Source organism: Nicotiana tabacum, chromosome 9 (genome assembly GCF_000715075.1).
Source record: "Nicotiana tabacum cultivar K326 chromosome 9, ASM71507v2, whole genome shotgun sequence".
Classification (NCBI taxonomy): Eukaryota; Viridiplantae; Streptophyta; class Magnoliopsida; order Solanales; family Solanaceae; genus Nicotiana; species Nicotiana tabacum.
The window spans coordinates 15,016,257-15,043,797 of NC_134088.1; the positions used below are offsets into that span (position 1 = coordinate 15,016,257).

Consider the following 27,541-nt stretch of genomic DNA (forward strand, 5'->3'; position numbering starts at 1 on the left):
TTGAGAGCTTTCATTGGAGGTTTAAAACCTTTCAGGAACCTGCAAATTCTAGCTCAGTCGTCTTGCCATTTGACTTCCTTGTAGTGAACTTTAAGAATCATAATTATCAGTGATTGCACTCGATCTAGCAAGCTTTGTACAGAAGCATATGAACCTTCATATTTAGTTGCACACCTCTATTTCCACAATTCCCAACAAATAATTAAAGGAACACATTGGAGAACAAAATTGTGCAGCTCATTCAAAGGCTTAATGAACCACCATTTCATCAATGTCTCTTTTAAGTTGCTTGATATAGTAATACCTATGCTATGACTGAAATGTTTCAATATATATTGAGCTTTCCGGCTTGAGAAAAAGATGTGAGCAATATAGTCTTCTTGAGTATCTCTACATCAATAGCATTTAGAAGGGCCTTAATACCGAACCTTTTTATCACTTCATCAGTTGGTAATCTCCCTCTCAAAAGCCTCATCAAGAAGAAGGATACCTTAAAGGAGAATTTTTTATGCTATATTCTTTGTAAGGATATGGAAGAGTTTGTCTCAACGCATGAAAAGCAGTTTTACAAGAGAATTTACCATCCTTGGATGGTTTCCAAATAGGTCTATCCAGTTTGTTATCTCCACCAATTGGGACTTTCTTGATTTGCTCCAAAATGTGATTTGGTAGAACTTGTCGAACCTCCTCAAAGTTTCATGTCTCACCATCATAGACCTGTTTCAACTGCATTTTGCCTGATTTGGGTCCTTTGAGTCACAAATTTAGCTAGTGGCCCCAGTCCAGACCAATCATCTCACCAAAAAGAGCATTCTGTTGTATTAGGCTTCCAAAGGATCAGGGGTTCCACCATATGTTTAATCTCCATAAGTCTCCTCCATATTTGAGACTACACGTGCCTCCATTTCTTAGCCACATGATGTATCCTTTTGCAGTACTTTGCCTCAATACACTCTCTCCTCAAGGATTGTTGTGTTCTCAATCCCCACTAATTTTTAGCAGCAAAAGTGAGACAAATATCATGTATAGATCTAAAGCTAGCACCACTTTCTTTTTGTGAGTAGCACAATGACTTCCGTAAAAATCAATGGTGTTTTGGTCTGCTTTCAAACTCTCCCCAGAAAAAGTTACAGATCACCTTTTCGATATGATTGAGTGTGGTCTTAGGAGGGTCTACTGCAGCCATGATGTGCATAGATAGAAAATACAATACTGATTTGACCAAAATAGTTCTTCCTCCCGCAGATATAAGTTTATTGTTCTATTCCTGCACTCTATTGGTCACTATGGTAATCATATCATTAAAGTAACACACTTCCTTCCTACATAAATTGGTGCCCCCAAGAAAATTTTCTATAGCAAATATACCACTTAGCTGGAAGGCTAGTGGCTAATATATAAATAATAATCCAAAAATAGGAATCTAATGTTTACAATTTGTCCAAAACTCAAGATAAAAATCGCTAAGTTATAAGAAAGTTGTAAATGCTAACTATTACAAGGGTAAAACTAGATAGCTCCCAACATAAGATAGTGTATGTATCCACAAGCGAAGTGCAAAACCTCAATGTAGCACCTTTAACGCTCTCACTAGCCGCCAATTTTTGCGTTCCAAAGGACAAGGCAGATGCGAATCTTGCCCCCAAATATTTTGTTGTTCTCTGACAATATTTTTTTTTTTCTTTGAGAAATGTTAGAAAAAAAACTTTTGATCTAGTGCTACAATCTTCCTTGTTATGAATTTTATTACAGGATAAGGTTGGACTTCTAAATTGTTTTTAACTTCTTTAATATTCTCATTACGTGTCAATGGAAAACAAGGATTAAGGATACCTTACTTTTAAACTTGCATACTGCATAGAACTCCTAAGTATCTTAATATTTTGATTAATATCAATTAAACATTGTGCCTTCCAGTCACATGATTTATTGTTGAAACTTTATTTTTTATAGATTTATCATTTCAAATGTCGAGAAATTAATGTCTCATTAATGTAACATAGTATATTTGATTCTCTTACATTATAAATATGATCATTTTTATCTTCATTTTATTTATCTTTTTAAGTAAGCAAAAAGTATTTGAATAAGACAACAGGAGGAAACAAGGACTAAATTATCGTAGATAAAATACAATAATATAATATTCTTACATAAAAGAATATATTTTAAGTATAAGGGACAAACTTGTCTATTTGTATAAAATAATAGTACTCTTGTTGCATAGATAATAAGGGTATGACTCATATGTAATATATGAAACTACACACACAAAAAAAGGGGGGGTGGGGATGGGGTGGGTAATGTGCTTTACAAGTCAAAATCTTAGGAGATGTTTATGTAAGTCTCCCTTATTTTTCTCATCAATTAATTGAGCAAGAAAATGATCTTTATTTTAGTTTATTTATGTTTCCTCTATTTTCATTCCCCAGGTCCAAACACATGCACTACAAATGACCCTCAAAAGTAGGGCTTTTAAGTGAACAATTAAGCTGCCCATTTAATCACTTAAATTAAATATAATAAATATATATATAATTTATATATAATCGTATATAATTAGTGTACAATCAATATAAATCGGATAGAAAAATATAAATTGTGAATCCGCCAGGTTATTTGTGTAAAGATCCATCCAACAAAGACACAATCCAAACTCCAAAACCTGTAAACTTTTTAGGTAGAAATGATACCAAGTAGCCACTAAAAATTTTTATCCTGAATTTTAGTTTTACAATCCCATTTTTCAGGATAAAAATATATTGAATTATCTTGAATTTAAAATTTTTAGTTTAAAATTTTAAGATAATATAAGTACCGGCTAATGTTTATATAGTATCCCGGCTATATGTGCACTTGCTCTTCTACATTGAAAACTTAACCTTAACGTAATTAGGAGTATATATAAACAAGATTCCCAAGTCCAAACAAATAGAGTAATTAAAGACGACTCTCTCTTCCAAGTCTCTTCTCCTACTTTCTCCATAAAAACACACATAGTTAAAAGACTTCAAATTATACATACAACTTTTATTTCTTCTCTGCAAAAATAAGCATATATGGGGTCAGCAAAATTGAAGATAGGTGGGGTATGGAGTGGAATACTAGAAGTAGAATTAGAAGAATGGACAATTCCAATGTTAAGAGAAGAAATTGCCAAAAAATCAGGTCTTGAAACGATCAACCTTATATGTGCTGGTAAATTGTTGAAAGATGGTGATGGGACTGAGAAATTAAGCCAATTGGGTGTCAAAAATAATGCAAAGATTTTGGCTTCTAAGGTTTCTATTGATCAAGGCAAGTCTGTAAAAGATGAATCTTTGGCTGAGGAAGAACGTTGCACTAGGCTTTCAAGGCTAAAGTTAGTACTTTTTTTGTTAATGTTTTAGTCAGTGTTTATGTTGTTTTGTTGATTCTGTTGATGGGTTTTGAGTTTTATTGTTTGATTATGTGAGTTTTGTTCTTTAAATTGTGTGATCAGTGTGAAAGTAGTGGCTTTTATAGCATCTAAAATGGTACATAGAATTGATTTTTTATTCTGATGATGATTTTTGTGTGTAAAAAAAGAATTTTTGGCTGAGGAAGAGCGTTGCAGTAGACTTTCAAGGCTAAAGTTAGTGTCTTTTTAGTCATCCTTTATGTAATTTACTTGATGGATTTTGAGTTTTATTGTTAAATTATGTGACTTTTGTTATTTAAAGTTTGTGTCTTTATGTTAGTCTAATGTTTTTCTTGATTCACTTGATGGGTTTTATTGCTTAATTTGTGAGTTTTTTTTTTAAAAAAAAAAAAAATTGTATCATCAGAGTGGAAGTAGTGTCTTGTGTAGCTCATATCTTTGGTACACGGAATTGATTTTTGCTTCTGACGATTTTTGTGTGTGTGTGTGTGTGTGTTTGGGGGGGTGGGGAGGGGGGGGGGCTGTTTCTTTTCGTTCATCTATTTGTGTATTTGTTGTATGTCTCCGCGGAGTTTGACTTGGGGATTCTATTTGCTAAGGGTTGTGAGTTCTATTTTGGAATTATGATCAGAGTGAAAGTAGTCTGATTTAGCTGCTATTAATATCTGATTCTGATGAGCCCCCGGAATTGGTCTAGCTGTAAGAGCCCAGCACATGACTTGTGGGTTTGGCACATGTCATGGGTTCGAACCCTCTGCGGACAAAAGCGTCGTATTTTAAGTGTGGAGAAGGGTGGAGGTGCAGGCCCTTTATCCATTGAGTTTCGAACCGTGTGTCACAAGCCCTCGGGATTTCTCGGTTATCCAAAAAAAAATCTGATTCTGATGATGATCTTTATATGTGTGTTTATTTGTGTGGGGAGGTCTGTCTTTATTTCTGTCTGTATGTTTTGTTTATTTTTGTTCATCTGTTGTATATACACCGAGTATGGGAATACTAATGCTGTGGTATGATGACCCTTTAGGTAGTGAGTGGTAATATAGTAGCTATGATTTATTTTTGCAGGACAGAGACTGGAATAAATATTTGGATTTCTACTTATTTGCTCTGATGTTGCTAGCTCTTTCATATCGATATGAAGAAGAAAATATATGCTGGGGAGGACAGGCTAAAAAGAAACAAAATTGAGAGTAGCTTTGGTGGTTTAGACGTGTCGAACATGCCAATGTACTTATAATTGGGGTTTATAACACTCTGTTATAGTTCCACTTGATGATATTTTCCTGGAGGAAGAAACTATTTCTTTGTGATCTTGCTTAAATTTGTTTCCTTCTTAGTAATAAAATATATAAAGCTCTTGCAGCCTCTATTTTAAGCCAGTTACTTCTTTGCATGGACAAGACATTATTCGTCTGTTCTTTTCTAGCTTACTTCTGATATGATTTAAATTATAGGGCTGCTGCTACTTCTCTGTCGAAGAGACATGCGGATGGTTCATTACCTGTTGAAGATTTCAATCTGGAGCTCGAAAATCAGAGTGGACAAAAGGTGCAACTGGGAACTGAGACTGATCAACGGTATAAAATGTTTTTTTCTTAACCTATTAGCAAATAGGTTCATATTGACTATGAATGACACACAATCTGTTGTTTTCATTTCCTTTTTTGTTTTTCAGAGCAATAATGATGGGCCTTATGCTTCATACAAATGCAAAAGCCTTGATGAGGAAGAAGAATTATAAAGAAGCACTAGAAGTGCTGACCATGGGAGAAGTTAGTGCCTAATCTTTTTCTTGCTATTTCCTGTCTTTTAAGTCAAGTACAAGATTCTGATGTTGTCATACAAAGGATGCCCGAATCTGTATGTTGCTCGGACTCTCGGAAAATGTTGCCGGCTGTGTGTTGGATCCTCCAAAAGTAGTATTTTTGGAGGATCCGACAGGGGTGGGGCAGCATTTTGGATAGTCCATGCAACATAGGGAACTTGTGACCTATATTTTTTTTTGACTTGTGGTTATGGCATCAATTTTCCACCGTAGCTTCTTGCTTGTGCTGTTTCTAGTGTCCAGTTGTCAGTGTCGTGAGAGATTGTGTTCTGCTTGTTGTGAAGACCATATTGAACTTTCCTGATTTAGAAATTTTTTGAACTACAGTATTATTTAAATATCTGGTTGAATGCTCATATGGAAGTGGTTTCTCTTTTGCAGGAAGCCTTCTCTCTCTGCAACCAGAAACTCATCGAGGTATGTTAGATTTCTTTCTTCCAAAATATATTATTCCTTTCCTTTCAAATTGAGTGCTGTTATTTTGCGCAATATTGTTATTAAGATGAGAGCTCTGAATGTTTGTTATTCAGTGATTAACTGGGGAGGTATGGCTCGCAATTTGAATTCCTCCAAGAATTGATGTGAAAAAGTGACCTCGGACTTTTGAGTGATATATTATGGAAAACTATAGAAAATGAATAAAAGAAGATGATATAGTTTTTACTGCAATAAAGTCACAGAACTTCCTTACTCTTCTCCTCCGTTCATTTGATCTGTGTCTTTGTTGTCAGTCCTTGAATGGGTAGATTATCTTGTGAATAGTGCTCAGCGTTTCAGCAGATATAAATGTATGCTTGGGCGGATAAGTTACAGGCAACTCATACAAGTTGTTTTTCTAATGATATGTGAAAACATTTTGTGGCGCATCTCTTTATTCACGGTTATGCTTAAATTTGCTTTATGGCTGTCATCTGATGATTCCGTCCTTCCTCTTTGGCTTTTCAGATGGTTGACAATGTGCCCATTCTGCAAATAGACATGGTGTGGTGCTACCTTATGCTCCGAGATATCAGCTGGCTCTCAGTTGCTGGAGTCCGCCTTGCAAAAGCTAGAGAAGGGCTTGAGCGTTCTCATGGGAAGGAAGCTAGTCGTCTCAGACTGCTTCAAAAAGGACGATACCCGGAGATTGCTCTGTGAGTAATCCCTTAAACACAGATTGATACTGCTTGTGTACAATGCTGGAAACATTTCCTTGCAACATTATTTTAAAATTATTTGCTTCCATATCTACTTTATATAGACATTTGAGGTTGGAGCTGCTAGAAGGAGTAGTGGCATATCATAGCGGTCAGATTGAAAAATCTAGAAAGTCCTTGACATCTGCTCAAGCCAAGTTTTTGCAGGTTAGCCTGTCTTTTTTTTTCCTTTGGTAAAGCTGATGACGGTTGTCTATTGCTCTTTGTACTGATAGGAGATAATATATTCTTCTCCAGTGTCTGCTTTTGCTTCCATTTCTCTCTGGTCTTCTTGCATGCGTACATGTGTTCATGTGCTGTGGTTTTGTTGGCTTATTAGCGCTTTGCTCGTGTTGCCGACTTATTGGTTTATACGGCTTACATACACATCTTGTTAAGTCCCACATTGGTTGAGAGAATGAGTTGTGATCTCCTTATAGGTCTAGGGCAATCCGCCATGTGAGCTATTAGCTTTTAAGGTTGAGTTAAGCCGAATGGTTCTTCACACATCTATTGCTTCTCTTCTTTTGGAATGCCAGCTCCTGTTGTCTCTCTCTTGGTTAATTCGTCATACTTATTTTCTCAGTAATGATAAACAGTTAATCCATTTTTTGTCTTTTTTTATTTATTTAAAAAACAGCTTCAAATTCCAGATGAAGCTTTGTCCTTACTTTTGAGTATGGGCTACAAGGAACGGGATGCCAAGAGAGCCCTGCGCATGAACAATCAAGTAGTAGAAAGCGCTGTTGATTTTCTTGTTGAGGAGAAAGAAAAGAAAGCAAGGCAAAGGGAGGACGACATCAGGCGGCGGAAGGAGATCATGTGAGTTCATATTTGTTTAAAATATAATTCCTCTCTGTATATTTTCGTAACACTTGCTACATTACTTAAACTCTCTGTATCATATAAACTGTAGAGATCAAAAGGGTTATGGAACGACTCCCCTCGGAAAAGCTGTTGATCTCGAGAGACTGAATGAATTGGTGTCAATTGGGTAAGTAAGACTTGTATCACAAGATCATTCAAGTGGAGACATTTCTTGTTTCCCTTACATAGGAAAGCACTCCCTCTGTCCCAATTTATGTGGTGGTGTTTGGTTTTGTACGAAGTTTAAGAAAGGAAAGTTTTTGAAACTTGTAGTCTAAAACAAATCATAGATATTTGTGTGGCCGTAAATCAATTTGTTGAGAGTAAAGTAGTAATTTTAAAGATAAATTATTTCTAAATAAGAAAATGTGATATTCTTGTTTGGACCAGCTAAAAAGGAAAGAGTGCCACATAAATTGGGACGGAGAGAGTACTAACTTAAGCAATTTCTCCCAGAGGTTGTACGCTATTCGACTTAAACTACTTTTTATGCTCATTACCTAAACTGGATTAGAAAACCTGATAGAGAACTTTTTCGACTAGCAAACAGTGCATTTGGTTGATAAACCAGAATGTCTGTGCTTCTTTTATCCAATTATCCTAAGCATGCTTATGTTAAGTCTTGAGTGGCCCGATATTTTTGTAAAACTCATACATATTCCTGAACGCCAGGTTTGAGAAAGAGCTTGCTGCAGAAGCACTTCGACGAAATGAAAATGATACACAAAAAGCTCTGGATGACTTGACAAATCCGGAAGCTAATGCTTCGATACAGGTAAATTTTCTGGCATGAATATAATGCCCATGTGAAGCTATTAGTCGAGTACTTACTGAGGTATTAGATACTAATCCAATTTGATACAATTTTTTTAATTTTGGGAATTGACTGTGCTGTGTCCTATCAGTTACTTGGATCTAGGTTTGCATGATCAGCCAGTGATAATTCAAATGTTACAAAGTCCCGGTAATTATTACTGTCAGAGGTAGACCAAGAGAAATCTCCAGTTTCTCTACTTCCTTTTTTTTTTTGGTAGAGAATGAATATCTCGAGATATCAGGAAATATGTGTCCGGATATCTTGCTTTAATGATTTGCATGAACTCAAAATACATAATTGGCAAATCTGACAAATGCCTGCTTTTGTTTTTTATTGCTCAGTTGCTCTCGCCTATCACTATGCCACCTCGGCAGCTGAGAGTCCCCAACTTTTTGTTATCTATCTTTAGAAGTAGAGCGAGTGACTCCAGTGGGCAACTCGTGTTAAGTCATATAGACACCTTTGTAGTTCTAATGAAAATTTGACTTACCAAAAAAACTTCGACTAGCTTGTCAATCGGGGAATTAGCTCCTGATTTTGCTGGCACTGTGCAATTGAATAAATTCAACCGTTACTTATTTAAGGAGACAGTAGTATTTACAACTGCTAGGTTCGTTCCTTAGTAGATAGCCCATGCTTCGACAATTCGTGGGATGGAAATGCCTCTTTGATAACAACAAAAAAAAAACAGCATAGTCCCACGAGTGGGTCTAGGGAGGGTAGATGGTACACAGACTTCACCCCTACAGTGAATATAGGGAGGTTATTTCCAATAGACCTTCGGCACGAGGAAAAATGAGAAAAGAGCAGTAGCAACAGGCAATAACGAGAACAAGATAAAAGAAAACAAAGCGAAAGGAACAACATGAAGATCCCACTAATAACACCGGAATTGCCTCTTTGATATATTTTCAAAATGGTGCCCACAAAATACGATTAATCAATCTGACTCGTAGTGCAGATTTATCGAAGAATATCTTTGGTATCCATTTCCTCTTTTCGTAATGCAGATACATATTGAGTCAAGGAAGAAGAAAAGGTTACGTCAAGCAGAGAATGTTGTTATTGAAGAAATTGTATCCATGGGTTTTCCAAGAGAAGCAGGTATCTATAATTGTTAAGTTTATATTTGCATTTGTTTATTGTATACTAGAACCATTTTTTGGCTTAATAACCACATTATTCTTCCATAGAAGTGATTAATTTACATGATTTGGCAACATAATAGTTAGAATAGGTTTTAAGTGTATCGAGTGAAAACAGAACACACACTTCTTGGTCCGTACCTGTCCTCTGCCACCAATTTAAATGGAAAAGGACAAAATGCGGTGGGGGATTGGAGGAATTTCATGAGTTATGCTTTGAGGTTAATGTGTGGAAAATATGTCTTTACGGTGTCAGTCCTTTGAGCTGACGTAAATATATAAATGTTTTTGTTTTGGCAGTGGCTGCAGCTGTTCGCACTTTTGGCACGAGACAAGCAGCGCTAGATCATCTACTTGCTTCTGCTGCAACAGAAGATCAGAATGCAAATGATATTCTACACAACAATCAAGGGGAAGATGGCAATGCAAATAATCCTATAACTGACCAACAAAGTGAAAACGGATCGGGTGCTAACACAGGTTCAAGTAGTGCTGGAGGTCCAAGTCATAACAAAGTTGAGGAGCGGGACGTGGAAATGGAAGATGCTATTACTGGAGAATTACTAAGAGGAGATGCTTACTCTGACTATGACATTGAGGTTACTGAAGAAGGTGAAGCTATAAACGAATACTTAGCTTTAGTAACTATAGGAGATAACGTAGAGAATGTTCCATCGTCGTAGTTAAAAGTACAATGCATGTCGAGAATGGTCCGTCTTCATCGTTAAAAGTACAGTACGTTTTGACAGACTTGGAAAGTTTGCTGTGTATAGCGTATTAGCGTATACTATCTTAGCCTAGTTCTTGAATGAAATAGGTTCAGTTGATGGCTTGCGTTTCCTTTTCTTTATAGTCTTTTGCGTTTATGATAAATAAAGAGTTTTGGACCCATCCCCATTTCAACTTCTCCTTGTTCCTGATCTAGCTGACATGAACTATATGAAATATCTAGATTACGATATTTTGTTTCATTTCATTCTGATACTTGATAAAAAAATTCAAAGATAAATTAAGGGTTCTTACTTAGTAGGAGCTCTCTAAATTTCAGTTTATTACAGAAACAAAATGCAAAAATTTCTATAGAACTTTTGATTCTGCGTAAAGCCTTTTAATAGTATGTCACAATGAATGTGTAAATCTGAGAATAGTTATAAGTTCCCTTAAAGCTAATGAGTAGGGATTCTGAGTTGCCGAATATGAACTAAGAGTTACTGAAAGTACTAGAAGAAGTTATACGTTATAGACACGAGTACCTAGCTTGTAAGATATTGACTGTTGCATGTTGTTGTAATGTTACTTATGCGTAAGTATGTTCCCTACAGACCGAAATGAAGGTTAATCTATGGACGGTCGATGAAACACATAAGATAAGGTTGGCTATGGATGGTCCCATGTGTACGCATAGTCCTACCCAAATATTGTGAGCCATGCGGACAATCTGCTTCGCTACGCGTACGTGCCACCAGATAGTAATTTTGTAGTGTGCCTTACGGACGGACAGTCTGCTTTGCTACGCGTACGTGCCACCAGATGGTAGTGTGCCTTACGGACAATCTGCTTTGCTACGCGCACAAAGAGCCACTTTGTATTCTCCATACGAAGGAGTGGGATTTTCTTGGTTCAAAAAACAAACCAGACAAAATTCTGTGTAATTACACTCTCCATACACACCCCAACAAAATTGAAATTAAAAAGAAAAAAATAGACGAAGTTAATTCTGCCGGCAGTTAAGCATATCATCCAGAGTCCTTATAAAGTAATGCAAAGTTTTTTAGAATGATTCTGAGCTAAAATGCCTCAAATTATATCCCTTCTTGAACAGAAGAAACGAAACTCTTGTATTTGAATATTTTCTCTATCAACATTACAGTTCCTCCAATGAAATCTGACTTCTATCCCTTTAGGAAAAAGTAAAACTAAAATGGCACCTTGAGAAAATGTTTCTTTTTTTACATTTTAAAAGTTCTATATTGAATCAGGTAAGTAAATAGAAAACAGTAAAAAGGATTGAAGTTGAGCAGCTTGATCTTGATAAGTCGCGAGTGTAGCATTTCTGCAGTGATAGAAAAATTCCCTTCATCTGTCATGTCTACTTTATGTCGCATGCTGATGCTCCAAGTCAGTCACTATGGTGATATTTTCATCTTCAAAATTGTCTTCCTCCACTTTGGCATGTTCATTTGAATTGTCTTCCTCCACTTTCACGTGCTCGTCTGAATCAACCGAAGGCTGATATTCTGAGTCTGTCACCATGGCAATATTTTCATGTCCAAAGTTTTCTTCCGCTTTTGCTTCTCTGTAATCTTTCGGAAGTTTATTACAGTTAATGGTATGCCATACTGGCCTCTCTTCCTGGAAGAGACTGCATAGAACAATTAACGATCAGAGCAAAGGCTAACAGCAAAATGCACAGGTGAATGCACTGTCTATGTGCTCATATGGAGAACAAATGTCAAGATAAGCACACTTAAATGATTGCATGGACGTACTTTTGAAGTCATAGCATAATGCATCATAATGGAAGAGGGAGCCTTTAATTTCCTGATATATACAAATCTTGAGTGTGAAATATGAATAGTCAAGTCATCATCATTGAATCGCCTATTTAATTGGATCATCTAGACAGCACAATCAAGCACCAAATCCTACAAGTGCGACTCTCTCACGCAAAAACTGGCGATCAGACAATCAGAAAATCCTACGGCAACTAATATTGGAGAAAAATATAAAATTACTTCCTCTATCCCAATTTATGTGATGCAATTTCCCTTTCATTTTGTCCCCCAAAAAATGATACCTTCTAATTTATAAATAATTTAACTTTAAAGTTTTCATTTTACCCTTATTGAGATGATTTATAACTACAAATATCTATGCCTTGTTTCAGACTACAAGTTTCAAAAGTCTGTCTTTCTTTCTTAAACTCCATGCTCTGTCAAACAATATCACATAAACTAGGATGGAGGAAGTATTTTATTCCTACAGTATTACCATATGAGTAACATTGTGGTCTGCTGAGTTTGCATGACCTAGAATAAGCATATCTTTTCAGGTTGTGGTACTTCTTGATGATTGCTTTTGACCAGCAGTAGAGACTAAAATACAAACAACCGGATTTTTCACTTGCTACCCAGAGAAGTCTTATATCTCTCAATACCTCAGCAGTAGTTAATCATGAAAGCAAGTATCGACATAGATTTAAACAGCTACCAGAAATAAGCCAGCCAAAAAAAAGCAAGGACGGCTTACTGTCATTTGTCAGCAGGCATAAGATCGAGTCAAGTAACTTACGGGTGTTTGCAGAGGGTTGGACAGTGTACGGTGAGAGCGTACTTGCAGGTGGATAATTCAGTTATAGAGCTTATCATAGCTCTAGGCTCTGAGCAAACAAACCTCACCTGGAATTGAGTCCATTAGAAAATACAGAATTCTGAAATTAAAAAAAAAAAAAAAAGGAAAAAGCAAAAGAATAGCTTCATACCTCTGTTTGTCGTGGCTCATTTGTTAAATCACATGTGGTACCATTTGTATAGATATGAGCGTGATATCTACAAAAGTCAAGAGTTGAAGAAAAGAATTATTTTGCAGAAGGAATTCAAAATTTTAATCTGTCACAGCAAATTTGAGTAGTGCCATGCATCAGGCAGTGTGCTTCAAAAGTTCAAGAAAGACATTCCATGAATTTCGTAAAATTGAATAAATGTTTCAATTATAGTTATTTTCTGTAGTCAAGTACTTATGGTGAAACTTGAAACTGACGAGCTTCTGCTTTTGACGGTAGTCAGCGGACTCCCTATGTGCCCAAGGTGTATACTACTTCTAAGCCAGTTATTCACTCAGAGTATGGTATCTATACCTTTGTGATGCATCTTTTGAACGGGGATGCCTTAGCACTGAATTATCTGAGCGATTCTGATGATAAGCTGCAGTAGCTTCGGCATCATAGTAACCCAAGATAAATTCTTGAACCACCTGAAAGCACAAATATTTCTTTAATCAAATAATACATTCTTTTGATAAGGTAAATAATTGATCAAATAATACATATAACAAATACAAAATGAATGGAGGAATGGGATGGGATGGACTAGTGGTTGAGAGATGGGAATAACAATCTAGAGATCCCACGTGTGAATCCCAGCTATAGCACTTGGTGTAACCTCATTTACTCCAATCTTGGTGGGCAGGATTACCTTGCCAATGTGTGTGGCTATACAGGCTAGATACCTGGTGGATTAGTCAAGGTGCAGACAAGCTAGATAAATACCACCGATATCTTTTAATAAAAGAAGGAACAAACGGACTTCTCTTTGGGAACAGAGGGAAGCAAGTGGTTTTAGAAGGTGCAAGGCGAGATAAGTGAAACCTAAGACACAACAGAATTGTTATTCAATGTTGGAGTCCTTTGAGTTTTCAGAAACCAATCCACCACCAGTCACATGACGGGAGCTTTAGCAAGGCAGCAACAAAGACTCAGCCTATTAAATATTTAAAATATTCTTGGAGGGAAAACCAAAGGTTACTCTGAGAAATCAATGCCTGAAAAAAACATACTTAATAGTGAAGTAAAGACATACCTTTTCCTCCTCCAAATGAACTTGCCTCAACTTGTTCTCATAACAGAATTCATACGACCACCACCCTTCTTGCTGTAAGAAAGTTTAATAAGATAACTGTTACACAAAATTAGACAACTTCTCCTAACACATCAGCTAGAGCGGACCGTATAAACGTATAGTTGAATAAATTTTCATTGATTATGTACTTAGGAGAAGGTCCATAGATATTTAATTTATTTAAGTCAGATGGAAAGGGAAGAATTAGATGAATTCTCACCCTGATAAGGCAACGATCCTTCAGCACTTCAAGCAGTTCATCTGGTGTCTTCCACTTGATGCGTTTCTCAGTGTCCACGACCAAACTGCTTATATTGGGTGTCAGTGGTTTACCAATCTTCGGTTTATCAACTTTAGGCAAATAACACAGGAACTTCTCTCCATCTTTGTTGGGCATGAGAATAGCTTCCTGGTCATCATCCTGCAAAATGGAGTGAACTCATACATCAGATTTCTAGAATGATGATACATGTAAATTCACCCTTCATCTCATCATAATTCGGCTCAGAATATTAGGTCAAATTCTGTATTCACTTTCCCTTCACCAATCGGTTTTCACAATTAGTTGTACTTTTCCCTCAGGTTGCAAAGAAGCCTAAATCTTCTCAAATTATCCCACACTTGGCCACCAATAAAGGATTCAAAGGATGACACTATACTTCTTTAATGTGTTGCTCAAAAGAGGCTGTTGAGCATGCTTCCTGCTGTAATCCGTCATACTTATTACTAACACAGATTTAAATTCTTATTGTAGTTTCAAGCACAATAGGGTCTAAAATTATTCGTGTGTTATTAGCAGATAGTAAGTATTGAGTTTCAGATGATAGGTATGGGTAGTCTGGAAACATTGTGTAGCAATAAAAAATTGCTTCTTTTTTGTGGTTCAGAAGTAATAGCGCAAGCCAAGTTTGCAAAAATATTATCCTAAAAGAAAATGTGAATGATAAAGAAATATACATTTGTGTCCTCAGCCACCTCTTACAAACTCAAACTTTTAGAAATCAAATTTTAAGAAAAGGGAGGAGTAAGAATGAAGCAGAAAAAAAAAATTAGAAATTTGAAACTTGTCATAACCTTAGTGGATACTGAATCTATCCTAGAAATTTTGGAAGCTTTGTAATTAGCTAACGATAGGTTTTTGTTTTTGCTTCATTTCTGTACGTATGATTTTCGCACAGTTTTTGTACATTGATATATAAAACTTGTGACCATTCTCAAAAAGAAATAACCTGTCATAACCTTCAGACTTGCCAAATATATACCCACGAAAATCGCAGGAAACCTTAGAAGTTCTTGGACAGAAATATGGACACAGTTTAAGTAGTACTTGTTTGCCTCAACTTTAGGGGTCGTTTGGTACGATGGTGGGATATCCTGGGGTGGGATATCCCATGTGATTAGTTATCATACCTTTTATATGGGATAGGTCATCCCACCATTTCAATGTAAAAGTTATCCCGGTATTAGCTAATATCTCAAACCCTACATGGGATAACGTTAATCCTAAACTTTATCCCGGGATTATTATTCTTATCCCATGTACCAAACGACCCTTAGAATCTTCTTTAGTAAAAGATCAAATTATATTTGCAAGCATATAATGCTTTGAAGTGCATGGTGTGACTAAATTCAATATCTGAAAAAGTGAAAGACATGACAAATAACTTACCGGGATAAAGGGTGTGTCTTCTGAATGAAATTCAACCTTATATTTTGGTTCTTTAGAACTTCGACTGAAAGACGCACCTGATACAAACAGGAAATCAACCACCAGAGTTACAACCTAATAGTAGCAAATAACTCTAGTGGAAAGTTTTCTATTTTGAGCAAGATTGTTAACTTTGTCAGCACTAGAGTACAGTCAAGTGAACAGTACTATTTCATTCATGATTAATAATTTAAGGGCGTGAATCAGTACTTCTAGCTGCTTCTCTTGCTTCATGTTATGGCGGCTCATTTTCCGAGATTAGTGAACTATTTTCAAATTGATTTCTATGACTTAAAAAAAACCTACTTAAACAACTGAAAAAATAGGACTTGAAGACACGTCCCAAGATGCACAGGCCTCATCAAGTTCCTGAAACTATGACCATTTTCAAGACAGCTGCCACACATACAGCTTGAGTATCAAACTTGAACTTCGAAACAGCAGAATCGAAAAGGTAATTGTGAACTAAACTTCATTTCATCGAGAGTACGTCTAGAACACAAAAATCCATTAGTTGTCAGAAAGTACTTTCAAAGTTAGTCAGCTCAAGCTAGTGAAGGTCAAGCCTTGGCGCGATGATAAAGTTTCTCTTTTGGCGACTAGCATGTGTATACGTCTACTCTTCCCCTACCCCAACATGAGCTGGGCAGCAATTAGTGCACGGGGTAAGCCTACCTCACAAGCCAGCTACTATAGTAAATATTCAGCCTCCAAGAACATCAACAAGTTAAAGCTTCTAGTACTCTCTCCATCTCAATTTATGTGATACTTTTTCCTTTTTAGTCTGTCCCAAAAAATGATATATTTGAAACAATTTAACTTTAAACTTCTTATTTTGCCCTTAATGTGATAATTTACAGAAATGTCTATGGCTTGTTTTAGATAAAAATTTCAAAAGCCCTCCTTTCTTTGTAAAATCCATACCAAGTCAAACAACATCAGATAAATTGGGACGGAGTTGAGTAGTAAATATTCAGCTCCCCATGGAGCGTCAACCTGTTAAAGCTCTTTTTCTTTTGGTTTCTGTAATTCATTAACCATTTCAGTTAAAATTAACTATTCAAAAACAGAAACAAAAAAAAACGTCTAGAAATCAAAGGTAGAGAAACAGTAAACTGAATCATCATCCAAATACCTAAGGATCGAAATTCTAAATACCTAATAAGCTTTTAAGATTTAGCAAATAATGAGCTACAGAATCCAACAGGAATAAAAATAATGACAAGCTAAACTAAAGAATATGATTTATATTACAATTATCACATCTATAATGTCATTTTTTTTGTCCTTTAGCATTGAAATTACAACGAAGGTGCTTGAGATTTTGGGCTACCTGTGTGAGCAGATATTATCTGGGTGGAATAAACGTTGTCGTATAAGAGACTAATGGTGAAAAGTAGAATTGCCAATCTCATCTTCTTCATTTCGAAGCCCTAATTTTGCTGCAGAATAAGATACAGTGGTCTACGAAACAGAGAATTGCTTATCGATTGAACTGTTGTTTTCTTCATTCAAAGAGTAGAAACGCGATTGGATGAATGACGAAACACAACTCTTACGTGGCAGAATGTGTCTCCTCTTATTGTTTGACAAGTGGATTCTGGGTCCCACCTAAACAAATATTAATTGCGTGTAATTTTCAAAATATTTTTGACGTTAACCTATTTTAATTTTGGTCTGTTCCAAAAATAATGAATCTTTTTTAAATTTGGAAATAATTTATCTTAAATTTCCAACTCTACCCTTAACGAGAAGCATTTATAACCACACAAATACTCTGAAACCCTTTTTGACTTGTTTAGGATCATAAATTATAAAAGTCTTTATTTTTTCTTAAACTCCATGCCAACAAGTTCATGTTAATTGGAACGGATGGAGTACTAAGTAGGGGTTTGGACATAAAAATTATAATTTTTGAAAAAAGCAGTGTTTGAAGTTAAGTTGAAAATTGGTATTTGGAATTTAAAATTATTATGTTTGGACATGCATCTCACTTGAAAAAAATTATAATTTTGTGAGTGAAGAAACAAAAATTTCTGAAATATGAAGTAGGCGTTTGTACATAAAAATTATATTTTTTGAAAAAAGCAGTGTTTGAAGTTAAGTTGAAAATTGGTATTTGAAATTTAAAATTATTATGTTTGAACATAAATTTCACTTGAAAATATTACAGTTTTGTGAGTGATAAAAAAAATTAAAATTTTTGGGTTTTTGAAAAACTTATTTTCGAATAATTTCCATAAACTTACAGAAGTTCATGGACAAACACTCTTTTAAAAAAACATTTCGGAAAAAAAGAAGTCTTTTTTTACGGACAAACAGTCCGAAGTACACTTTAAATTGGAAATCCAATTAGTAAAAGGAAAAGGATTAATAAGCCGTCATTCAACTCATACCCTATTAACAACGAATTATAAAAGAAATCCCTTTCCTACTAAAAATAGAAAACATAATTCCCAAAAAAGAACATACTCCTAGTCTCCATATAACATTCGGACAAAGAAAACCAAACCTATAAATACCCCTTAAATCTCCTCCAATTTTCACATCTCTTCTTAAACCAAATTCTTCTTCTTGTTCTTGTTCTTGTTCTTTGCAAAAAAAAACATGAAAGGTGAAAACAAAAAACAATCCTTTGAATCCAAAGAAACCAAAAAAGACTATACCACAGCAATTCTTGAAAGAAAAAAAGCACCAAATAGACTCATAGTTGATGAATCAACAAAAGATGAAAACTCCATTGTTTTTCTCAATCCAGAAACTATGGAAAAACTTCAATTATTTCGCGGCGATACTGTTTTAATCAAAGGAAAAAGAAAAAGAGATACAATAAGTACAGCAGAAGTTGATGAAACATGTGAAGAATCAAAGATTCGTATGAACAAAGTTGTTAGAAACAACCTACGAATCCGTTTAGGTGATATTGCTTCTGTCCATCTTTGTAGTAATATTCAATATGGTAAACGTGTGCATGTTCTTCCTATTGATGATACTATTGAAGGTTTAACAGGTGATCTTTTTGAGGTTTATTTAAAACCTTATTTTACTGATTCTTATCGTCCGTTAAGAAAAGGTGATATTTTTAATGTTAGAGGTGGGATGAGGAGTGTGGAATTTAAGGTTGTGGAAACTGATCCACCTGATTATTGTATTGTTGCTCCTGATACGGAGATTTTTATCGATGGTGATCCGATTAGAAGGGAAGACGAGGAACGGGCATTAGACGAGATTGGATACGATGATGTTGGTGGTGTTAGGAAACAAATGGCGCAAATTCGCGAGTTGGTTGAGTTGCCATTGAGACATCCACAGCTTTTTAAGTGTATTGGTGTGAAAACCCCTAAAGGGATTCTTTTGTATGGACCACCTGGTTCAGGGAAAACGACTATAGCACGAGCTGTGGCTAATGAAACTGGTGCATTTTTCTTGGTTATTAATGGACCTGAGATTATGTCCAAGATGGCTGGTGAGAGTGAGGCTAATTTGAGGAACGCTTTTGTGGAAGCTGAAAAGAATGCACCTTCTATAATTTTCATTGATGAGGTTGATTCTATCGCGCCTAATAGGGAAAAGACTAATGGAGAGGTGGAAAGGAGGATTGTTTCGCAGCTTTTGACTTTAATGGATGGACTTAAGTCGCGTGCACATGTTGTCGTTATGGCTGCAACGAATAGGCCTAATAGCATTGATCCTGCACTTAGAAGGTTTGGGAGATTCGACAGGGAAATTGATATTGGCGTTCCTGATGAGGTTGGTCGCCTTGAGATTCTTCGTGTACACACGAAGAACATGAAGTTGGACGAGGATGTTGATTTGGAAATGGTTGCAAAGGATACACATGGTCATGTTGGTGCTGATTTAGCAGCATTGACTACTGAGGCCGCGCTTCAATGTATTAGGGAGAAGATGGATGTGATTGACATGGAAGACGATACGATTGATGCAGAGATACTCAATTCCATGGCAGTTAATAACGAACATTTCAAGGCTGCTTTAGGAACAACGAATCCCTCTTCTCTTCGTGAGACAGTCGTTGAAGTACCAAACGTTTCGTGGGATGATATTGGAGGGCTCGAGACTGTTAAACGCGAGCTTCAAGAGACAGTACAGTATCCAGTGGAACATCCTGAATTGTTTGAGAAATTCGGGATGTCTGCTTCAAAGGGTGTTCTGTTCCATGGTCCCCCCGGATGTGGTAAAACTCTGTTGGCTAAGGCAGTCGCGAACGAATGCCAAGCAAACTTCATCAGTGTCAAAGGTCCTGAATTGCTTACAATGTGGTTTGGAGAAAGTGAAGCCAATGTCAGAGAACTTTTCGACAAGGCGCGCCAATCTGCACCTTGTATTCTATTCTTCGACGAGTTAGACTCAATTGCTATTAAGAGAGGAAGTTCAGTAGGCGATGCTGGTGGCGCTGCTGATAGAGTCTTGAATCAACTCCTAACCGAAATGGATGGAATGAATGCCAAGAAAACCGTTTTCGTTATAGGTGCAACCAATCGGCCTGATATTCTTGATCCTGCACTTTTAAGGCCCGGGCGCCTTGACCAATTGATATACATTCCTCTCCCTGATGAAGAATCAAGACACCAAATTTTTCGCGCATGCTTAAGAAAATCACCTGTTTCTAGCAAAGTAAACTTGAGACATCTAGCCAAGTTAACTGAAGGATACAGTGGAGCAGACATTACTGAAATATGTCAACGCGCTTGCAAATACGCAATAAGGGGAGAAATCGAAAAGGATATTGAGAGGGAGAAGAAGAGAATGGAGAATCCTGATATAATGGAGGAAGATACTGAAGAAGAGGTTGCAGAAATTAAGGTTGCACATTTTGAGGAATCAATGAAGTTTGCTAGGAGAAGTGTAAGTGATTTGGATATTTTAAAATACCATGATTTTGCTCAGTCTTTGCAACAGTCAAGAGGCTTTGGTAGTGAATTTAAGTTCACAAATAATAACACTACTGCTAATGCTGCTAAGGAAAATCCTTTTGAGAATTCTGTTGGAGTTGAAGATTGTGATGCTGAGTTATATGATTAGGATTTTATAAGTTGTGAATTTTTGCTGCTTTAATGTTTAAGATGTTCCTTTATTTCTTATTTTGTAATAATTAGTTGTTCTGTTTCAGTCTTTAGTTTTATTTCAATTCAATGAGAAAATAGTTGTTCCAATCTTTTGTGTTTTGGTGTTTGCAGAATGCATTTTTTTCAATTAGTAGTAACATCAATGATTTACAACTTTACTTGTTAAACAGTAACATTAACACTTAGTGGGCGTTTGGACATAAGAAATGTAAAATTCCAAAAAAAAAAATGAATTTTTTTTTTCAAATGAAAATGGTATTTGAAAATTAGCGTTGTGTTTGGACACGTATATAATTTTGGGTTGTTATTAAGGTTTTGTGAGTGATCTAAGTGAAAATTTTGAAATACAACTTTTTGGAGTTTTTCAAATTTTCGAAAAATTTCAAGATTCATCTTCAAGTGAAAATTAAAAAATTTATAGCCAAACACTGAATTCGAAAAAAAGTGAAAAGTTTTCGAAAAAAGGTGAAAAAATTCTTATGTCCAAACTGGCTCTTAAACTAACTTCTTGTTAACAGCTAATGACTTTTGTTGTTTCTTAATTATAGCATGTTTTAGTACACAAATCATTTTATCCATCTGAAGCTAAAATTGCAAGCTTTGCTGTACATGGAGTTAAAAATAATAATTGGCCTTTTGTTTTAATCAAAGAAATGATTTTTGTTGGATTTCTGAAATAAAATAAATCAAAGTGAAGCAAAATAAAATCAATCAACTATTCCTCAATTTCTAATTAATTGGTAAATTATCTATTACATTTAGGACCCGTTAGGCCATAAATTTTGGCAGCTTGTTTTGAAAAAAAAAATTGAAAAATAATGTTTGTTCATGGAATATGATAAGTTTTTGAAAACAAAGAATTTCCCAAAAACTGGTTTAAAGCAGTTTTTGAGTGAAATTTTTTCTTCCAGTCACAAAATTTAAACTTTTTTTGAAAAAAATGTACATCCAAACACAACTTCAACTTCCAAAAATTATTTTTCGGCACAACTTTAAGATTCACTTTTTAAATTTTCAACCAAATATATGTTCAAACGCTAGCTTAGTGTGTTGAACGGTGGTTCCGGCTTGGATTGAAAATACTGGACAGGAAAGGAAAACAAAGGGAGAAAGTAAAAAATAGTCAGATTTACAAGTGGTCATCCAAAAATAGCATAGTTTCAAAAGTAATCGAAATTTAGCCACTTTTCATGTAAAGATAAATCTGAACGGAAACACTATTCAAAATCTGAAAAAATACTCCGGTATAATATATTGGAACTCCAGTATATTATGCTGGAACTCCAGTCTAATATACTGGAGCTCCAGTATAATATACAAGTCCAACATAATATATAGTTATTTAGAGCACCGGTGCTCCAGTCTCCAGTATATTATACTAGAGCCTGCAAAGTATACTAGCCCAGCATAATATGCTGGAAGTTCATACACAAGTGCACCGAACTCCAGTATATTATGCTGGATCGGTCTCTATTACAGCAAAATAGTGACTATTTTTCAATGACTTGACAAACGCTAGCTATTTTTGAATGACTAATCCAAAAACTGACTAGACCGTGCTATTTTAACAAAAACAAATTATCCGGCCTTTCAAGCCCTACTAGTAAAGGGAAGTGACAGTTTATTGACATAATACCAGATGCTATTTATAAATACTTTTCAAAACTTTTAGAGGGTATGGCTCGAAAAAGCAACACTCAAAAGCATTAATTGGAAGAAAAGAAACATTAATTGCTATCGTTAATGTCCGTTGCGATTGCTTTTAATCTCTAAAGGTTTGATGTAGGGTCAGTTTCAGTTCATACTAACTACAAAGAGTCCCTTCGTCTTAAGCATTAACTAGTAGTCGTACCCGCGCGATGCGCGATCAATATTAAAAAAATATTAATTAAATTAAATTATGATCAGGTTTGTTTGATCCTATTAGATCGTATTGCTTTAATAAAATTCAATTGTCATCTTGTTTGTCAATACGATATACCCAATAATGAAATCTCTATTAAATCAAACGTACTTATAAAGTCAGACGAAAATTGATCATAGTTTGTTTTTTATATATATTTAAATTCAAAAATAATAACCAATAACTAATTATTAATTAAAAATAACTACCAATTTGAATGGGTAGTTATTTTCTTATATATTTATATTTTCGTTTTTTTTATTATAGTTAATTATAAGATATCTATTTTTATTTTAAAATTATTTTAAAACACCAACTTGAAACTACTCCACAATTTGAATGGGTAGTTTTTCTTCTGTTTTTTTCCGTTTTTTATAGCTTAATTTTTTTTTGCTTTTTGATTTTAAAATAATTTAAAAATTCCAACTTGAAACTACTCCGACTCAATTTGAATGGGTAGTTATTTTTTATATATTTATATATTTTTTTATTATAGTTAATTATTAAAATAGATATAGACAAGAAATCTATATTTATTAATTAAATTAAAGTAACCAATTAATATATATATATATATATATATGGTAGTTTTTTTAATTATTTTCATTTTTTAGATATATTTAAATTAAAAAGAATAACCAATAACTAATTTAATAACTAATTATGCCAAGTGACTTTTTTTTAAGCTGCCAATTGGCTTCATGAGGTGCTTTTGTCTTCTGCTTTTAATTATAGATAGATTGGACAAGTATCAAACTAATGACACAAATAATCATTGTCAATGCAAAGGGGGGAAAAAGAATAAAAAAATAATCTGGCAAATTTTATAACTACTTTTTTTTTTTGGTTTTTTACCCGACGATACCCGCATTGGGATCCGGATATGTGCAGTGGCGAATGCAATGTGATATAGGGGTGGGCATCGGTCGGTTCGGTTCGATTTTGAACATTATCGGTTTTGCCTGTCGGTTATCGGTTTACAAATATCATAACCCGATAATCAAACCGATAAGATATTGGTTATCGGTTATCGGTTATATATCGTTATCGGTTCGGTTATCGGTTTACCCAATAAGATAAAACAACTAAAAAAAATTGCAATATATAAAACAAAGAAATCAAACTGCCAGAACGTGTAAACTGCCAACTTTTGTTGTTTCTTAACAAAAGCACGCTCCCACTTCTATGCAGTATCTACTGATGTCTGGCGGAGAACTGGTGGTGAGTCTTGCGTCTTGACTCTTGGGGGCTGCGACGGAAACTAGAATGAGAACTGAGAGACAAACGACTGAAGGCTGAAGAGTGAAGAGGGAATTAGGAAAATAAATAACCCTAGTATATACTTAAGGGTAAATTAGTAAATTACATCATTCTTATTGGGTTATCGGTTTTTACCCAATAACAAAAATGCAAACCGAGCCCGAACCGATAACCCAATAAATAAAAAATTAACCCGTTACCCAACCGTTAACCCAATAACCCAATATCGATAACCCAATAAAGAATTAACGGTTTGGGTTATCGGTTTTACCCGATATATGTCCACCCCTAGTGTGATAGTATAAATTTATATGTAAAAATTTATTAAAATTGCAAAAATAATATATTTGAACCTATAACTTTAAAATATAATGAGTTCAATATTAAAAATCTTAAAAGTTAAACCCATAGAGTTTGAATCATAAATTCGCCTCTAAACATATGCCACGTAAAACTATTAAGGGAAAAACACTTCCTATCAAGGATTTAATTTCTATCTAAAACTGGTCTTTCCTGTTCATTACTTGTATTAGGACATGTTTGTTGATTCAATTAACTTTTGGCACAACTCCTCCAATTGAGTAAACGAGTGCAACCTAGTCGAGTAGACTAAAGTGCCAACTCTATTTTTAATGATGCTTAATTTGCCAACTCGATTTCGTATCTAGACTAAAATGAATAATTTAATATATTATTCTTAACATTTGCGTTATTCTTATTACCATATCGTAGGAAAGTAAAAGATAATCCCTATTCATTTTTAGTTGTCAAGTATTCTAAAAATAAATTTTTATTTTTATTTGTCACTTTTCACGTATCAAGAGAAAAATAATTTATTTTTCAGTTTTACCCTTAGCATTAATTACTCATTTCAAATTATTTTTCAAATCTATTAAGACTATACACTAATTAATATGAGTATCATGGTAAATTATGCATTTTATTTGTTATTTTCTTAAGGGATGTGCAAAGTCAATAGTGGACAAAAGTGAATAGAGGGAGTATTAGAGCCTGTTTGGATTGGCTTAAAAAAAATAACTTTTAAGCACAAGTAGGGGTGTTCAAAACCGAGCCGAAACCGAAAACCGAACCGAACCGAAACTTAATGGCTTACTGGTAACGGGTTAACGGCTTAACGGACGGGGAACGGATTAAAAATTTTTTATTAACGGCTTATCGGTTTGGGGGCAGATTATTCAATTTTCTTAACGGATAATCCGTTAACCCGTTAAGAATATATATATATATATATATATATATATATATATATATATAAAATTTATTTTTATCCATATATATATATATATATATATATATATATATTAAATATAAAATAAATAAAAAAAACTTTATCTTTCTGTAATTATGTTCCAGGCAGTTTAGATAAAGGTCAGGGAAAATGTGAAAAGTATGAGCTGCATGAAGATGTTTTCTTTACATTCCGATATGTTCTTTTGTGCACTGCGTAATATTATATTCTTCAATTGCTTATTAATTTGGAATTATGAATTCACAAATAGAAAATTTTATCTGAACTTGTGGTCTCTACTTTAACATTAAATTATATTGTTTTAGTATATGCTCGTGATTATGGGAAAACAATAAGCTTCCACAACAAATAGAGAAGAACCATCTGATTTGTATGGATAGATTGTATTGTCTAGCTAACATGAAGTCTTAAATCTTGCCAATGATATCATCTACCTTCGAATTTATGCCCTTAAATTGCTGCAAATGCCCCAAAAAGATTATCTTGCTACTATCTCTCGTTCTACTGTCATTTTTCTATAGCGTACAATATAGGTTGAATTAGGCCGATAAACCGCCCGATAACCGCCCGATAAGAGGTAAACTGATACCAATTCGTCCGATATCTTATCGGGTGTCTAGCGGATTAATACATTTAAAAGCCGATAACCGTTAAACCAAACCGTTAAGAGTAAATAACCGCCCAATCCGCCTGATAAGCAGCCTTAAGCACAAGTGCTTAAAAGCAGCTTTTAAGTGCTGGAGCTTGTTTTATAAATAAGCAGTTACTTGTTTGGATAAAAGTGTTGAAGCTTAAAAAAAGTTGTTGAAGTGTTTGGCAAACAAGTGTTGGTAAGCACTTTTTCCTATTAAAGAGACAAAATATCCTTAAAGATGTTAACATTATAAAGGAGCTGATTATTATAATATATTTAATTATGAATTAATGCAAATAAAAAATAATTTATATTTTAACTTAATTTCAATTTAATTGATTACTTTAGATAATTTTTATAAATATAATTCTTGAATGCTCATTTTTTCACCACTTTCAATCAAGTAAACTTTCATAAAAGTCTCAACCTATTTAAAATACCAAGTCGTTAAAGTTCAAACTCTCCATTTAACTGAAATGGAAACATAAAGTTAACTAACTGGCTAGGAATCATGAAATGTAGCTACTAATCTGATGTTGTTAATCCTCAAAACCATAACTGAAGCACTCATGCAAGACAAGTAACTAAGTTTTCATCAACTTCTTTTGTCAACCAGTGATATATATAAATAACAAAAACAAAAAAGAGAGAAGATGGAAGGAAATATAATTAGTATTTCTGAAGACGTTAAAGTAGTATAAGAAACAGAAAAGCTTTAATTAGTATTTCAAAATGAAGATGAAGCAGAGATGAAGATGATTTGAGGAACGACAGTCTTCAAAGTGAAGGAAATAGGAGAAGTACAATATTTTAGGTTTTATTTGATCGAGGATAATTTTGGTATTATAAAAACTTATTAGGGACAAGAGAGTAATTTTATTGGTCAAACTAAAATGGCTTTAAAGCCAAAATCGAAAAAGTTGGGGTCAGCCAACTTGCTGCTTTTGGCATTTTAAAGCATTTTTTAGCTTTTTTAAGCAGCTTTTTTGTTTGCCAAACACTCCAAAAATTTAAAAAGTGTTTAAAAGCTAGTTTGACCAGCTTTTAAACCCATCCAAACACCCTCTTAGTTATTCCTTAAGGGGTGTGCAAAGTCAATAGTGTACAAAAGTGAATCGAGGGAGTATTAGTTATCCCTTTAGGGGTGGTTTGGTTGAAATGCGATTTATACCGGTATAAGTTATGCCGGTATAAGTTATATTTGGATAAGTTATGCTGAGATTGTTATTTATTCATTGTTTGGTATGTTGTATTAAGAATGACAATTGCATAATTTCTAAGAAGAAGGTATAAGTTATACCGGTGCTAGTTACCCCACCTTCTATAAGGTATAAGTTATCCTAGTGTTAAAATTAATACTAGGATAACTTATACCTTGTTTGCTAACCAAATAGACTATTAAGGTGGTATTAAATTTTTATGTCACCCTTATACTTTCTTATACCTCATACCAAACGACTCCTTAGAAGGTCATGAAACCGTTTGGCCATAGAATAATTTGGGAGCTTTCTTTTTTATTTCTTTCAAATTTTGTTTTCAAATATCTGTTTGTTTATAGATTTTAACCATTTTTTAGCAGATTATGAAACAAAAAATCTTCAAATTCTTTTCAAGTAAAATGCATGTCCAAACACAATTTCAACTTAAAAAAATCTTTTTTTTTCATTTTCAAAAATTCATTTTTTTAAGTTTTAACCAAATTTATATCTAAACGCTAGCTAAATTATCCTATGTTATATTCAAATGATTCAATTGGGGTTGTTAATCATAATATTAAGTGTTCAATGAAACATAATGTAGATACTGAGCTCTATCGTATTTTCCCATAATAGTA

The 27,541-nt window shown here is 34.5% G+C and overlaps 3 protein-coding genes across 3 annotated transcripts; 2 read left to right on the forward strand and 1 right to left on the reverse strand.

Annotated features, from left to right (window-relative positions):
• Window positions 1–2,924: 2,924 nt before the first annotated feature.
• On the forward strand, window positions 2,925–10,126 carry LOC107759083 (uncharacterized). The gene is made up of 11 exons (XM_016576954.2): window positions 2,925–3,361; window positions 4,855–4,977; window positions 5,076–5,172; window positions 5,607–5,642; window positions 6,171–6,358; window positions 6,466–6,568; window positions 7,041–7,222; window positions 7,317–7,394; window positions 7,940–8,042; window positions 9,095–9,188; window positions 9,530–10,126. Exons 1-11 carry the CDS (start codon window positions 3,060–3,062, stop codon window positions 9,910–9,912), a joined length of 1,689 nt encoding a protein of 562 aa, XP_016432440.2. The 5' UTR covers window positions 2,925–3,059; the 3' UTR covers window positions 9,913–10,126.
• Window positions 10,127–11,158: 1,032 nt separating this feature from the next.
• Window positions 11,159–17,088, reverse strand: LOC107759084 (protein OS-9 homolog). The gene is made up of 8 exons (XM_016576955.2): window positions 16,887–17,088; window positions 15,515–15,591; window positions 14,066–14,266; window positions 13,807–13,878; window positions 13,086–13,201; window positions 12,711–12,777; window positions 12,521–12,627; window positions 11,159–11,591 (listed from the first exon to the last, which is right to left on the reverse strand). The coding sequence occupies exons 1-8, from the start codon at window positions 16,975–16,977 to the stop codon at window positions 11,324–11,326; spliced, it is 999 nt and encodes a 332-aa protein (XP_016432441.1). The 5' UTR covers window positions 16,978–17,088; the 3' UTR covers window positions 11,159–11,323.
• A 950-nt stretch (window positions 17,089–18,038) lies between these two features.
• On the forward strand, window positions 18,039–20,629 carry LOC107759087 (cell division cycle protein 48 homolog). The gene has a single exon (XM_016576957.2). The coding sequence runs from the start codon at window positions 18,161–18,163 to the stop codon at window positions 20,594–20,596; it is 2,436 nt and encodes an 811-aa protein (XP_016432443.1). The 5' UTR covers window positions 18,039–18,160; the 3' UTR covers window positions 20,597–20,629.
• The last annotated feature ends 6,912 nt before the right edge of the window (window positions 20,630–27,541 follow it).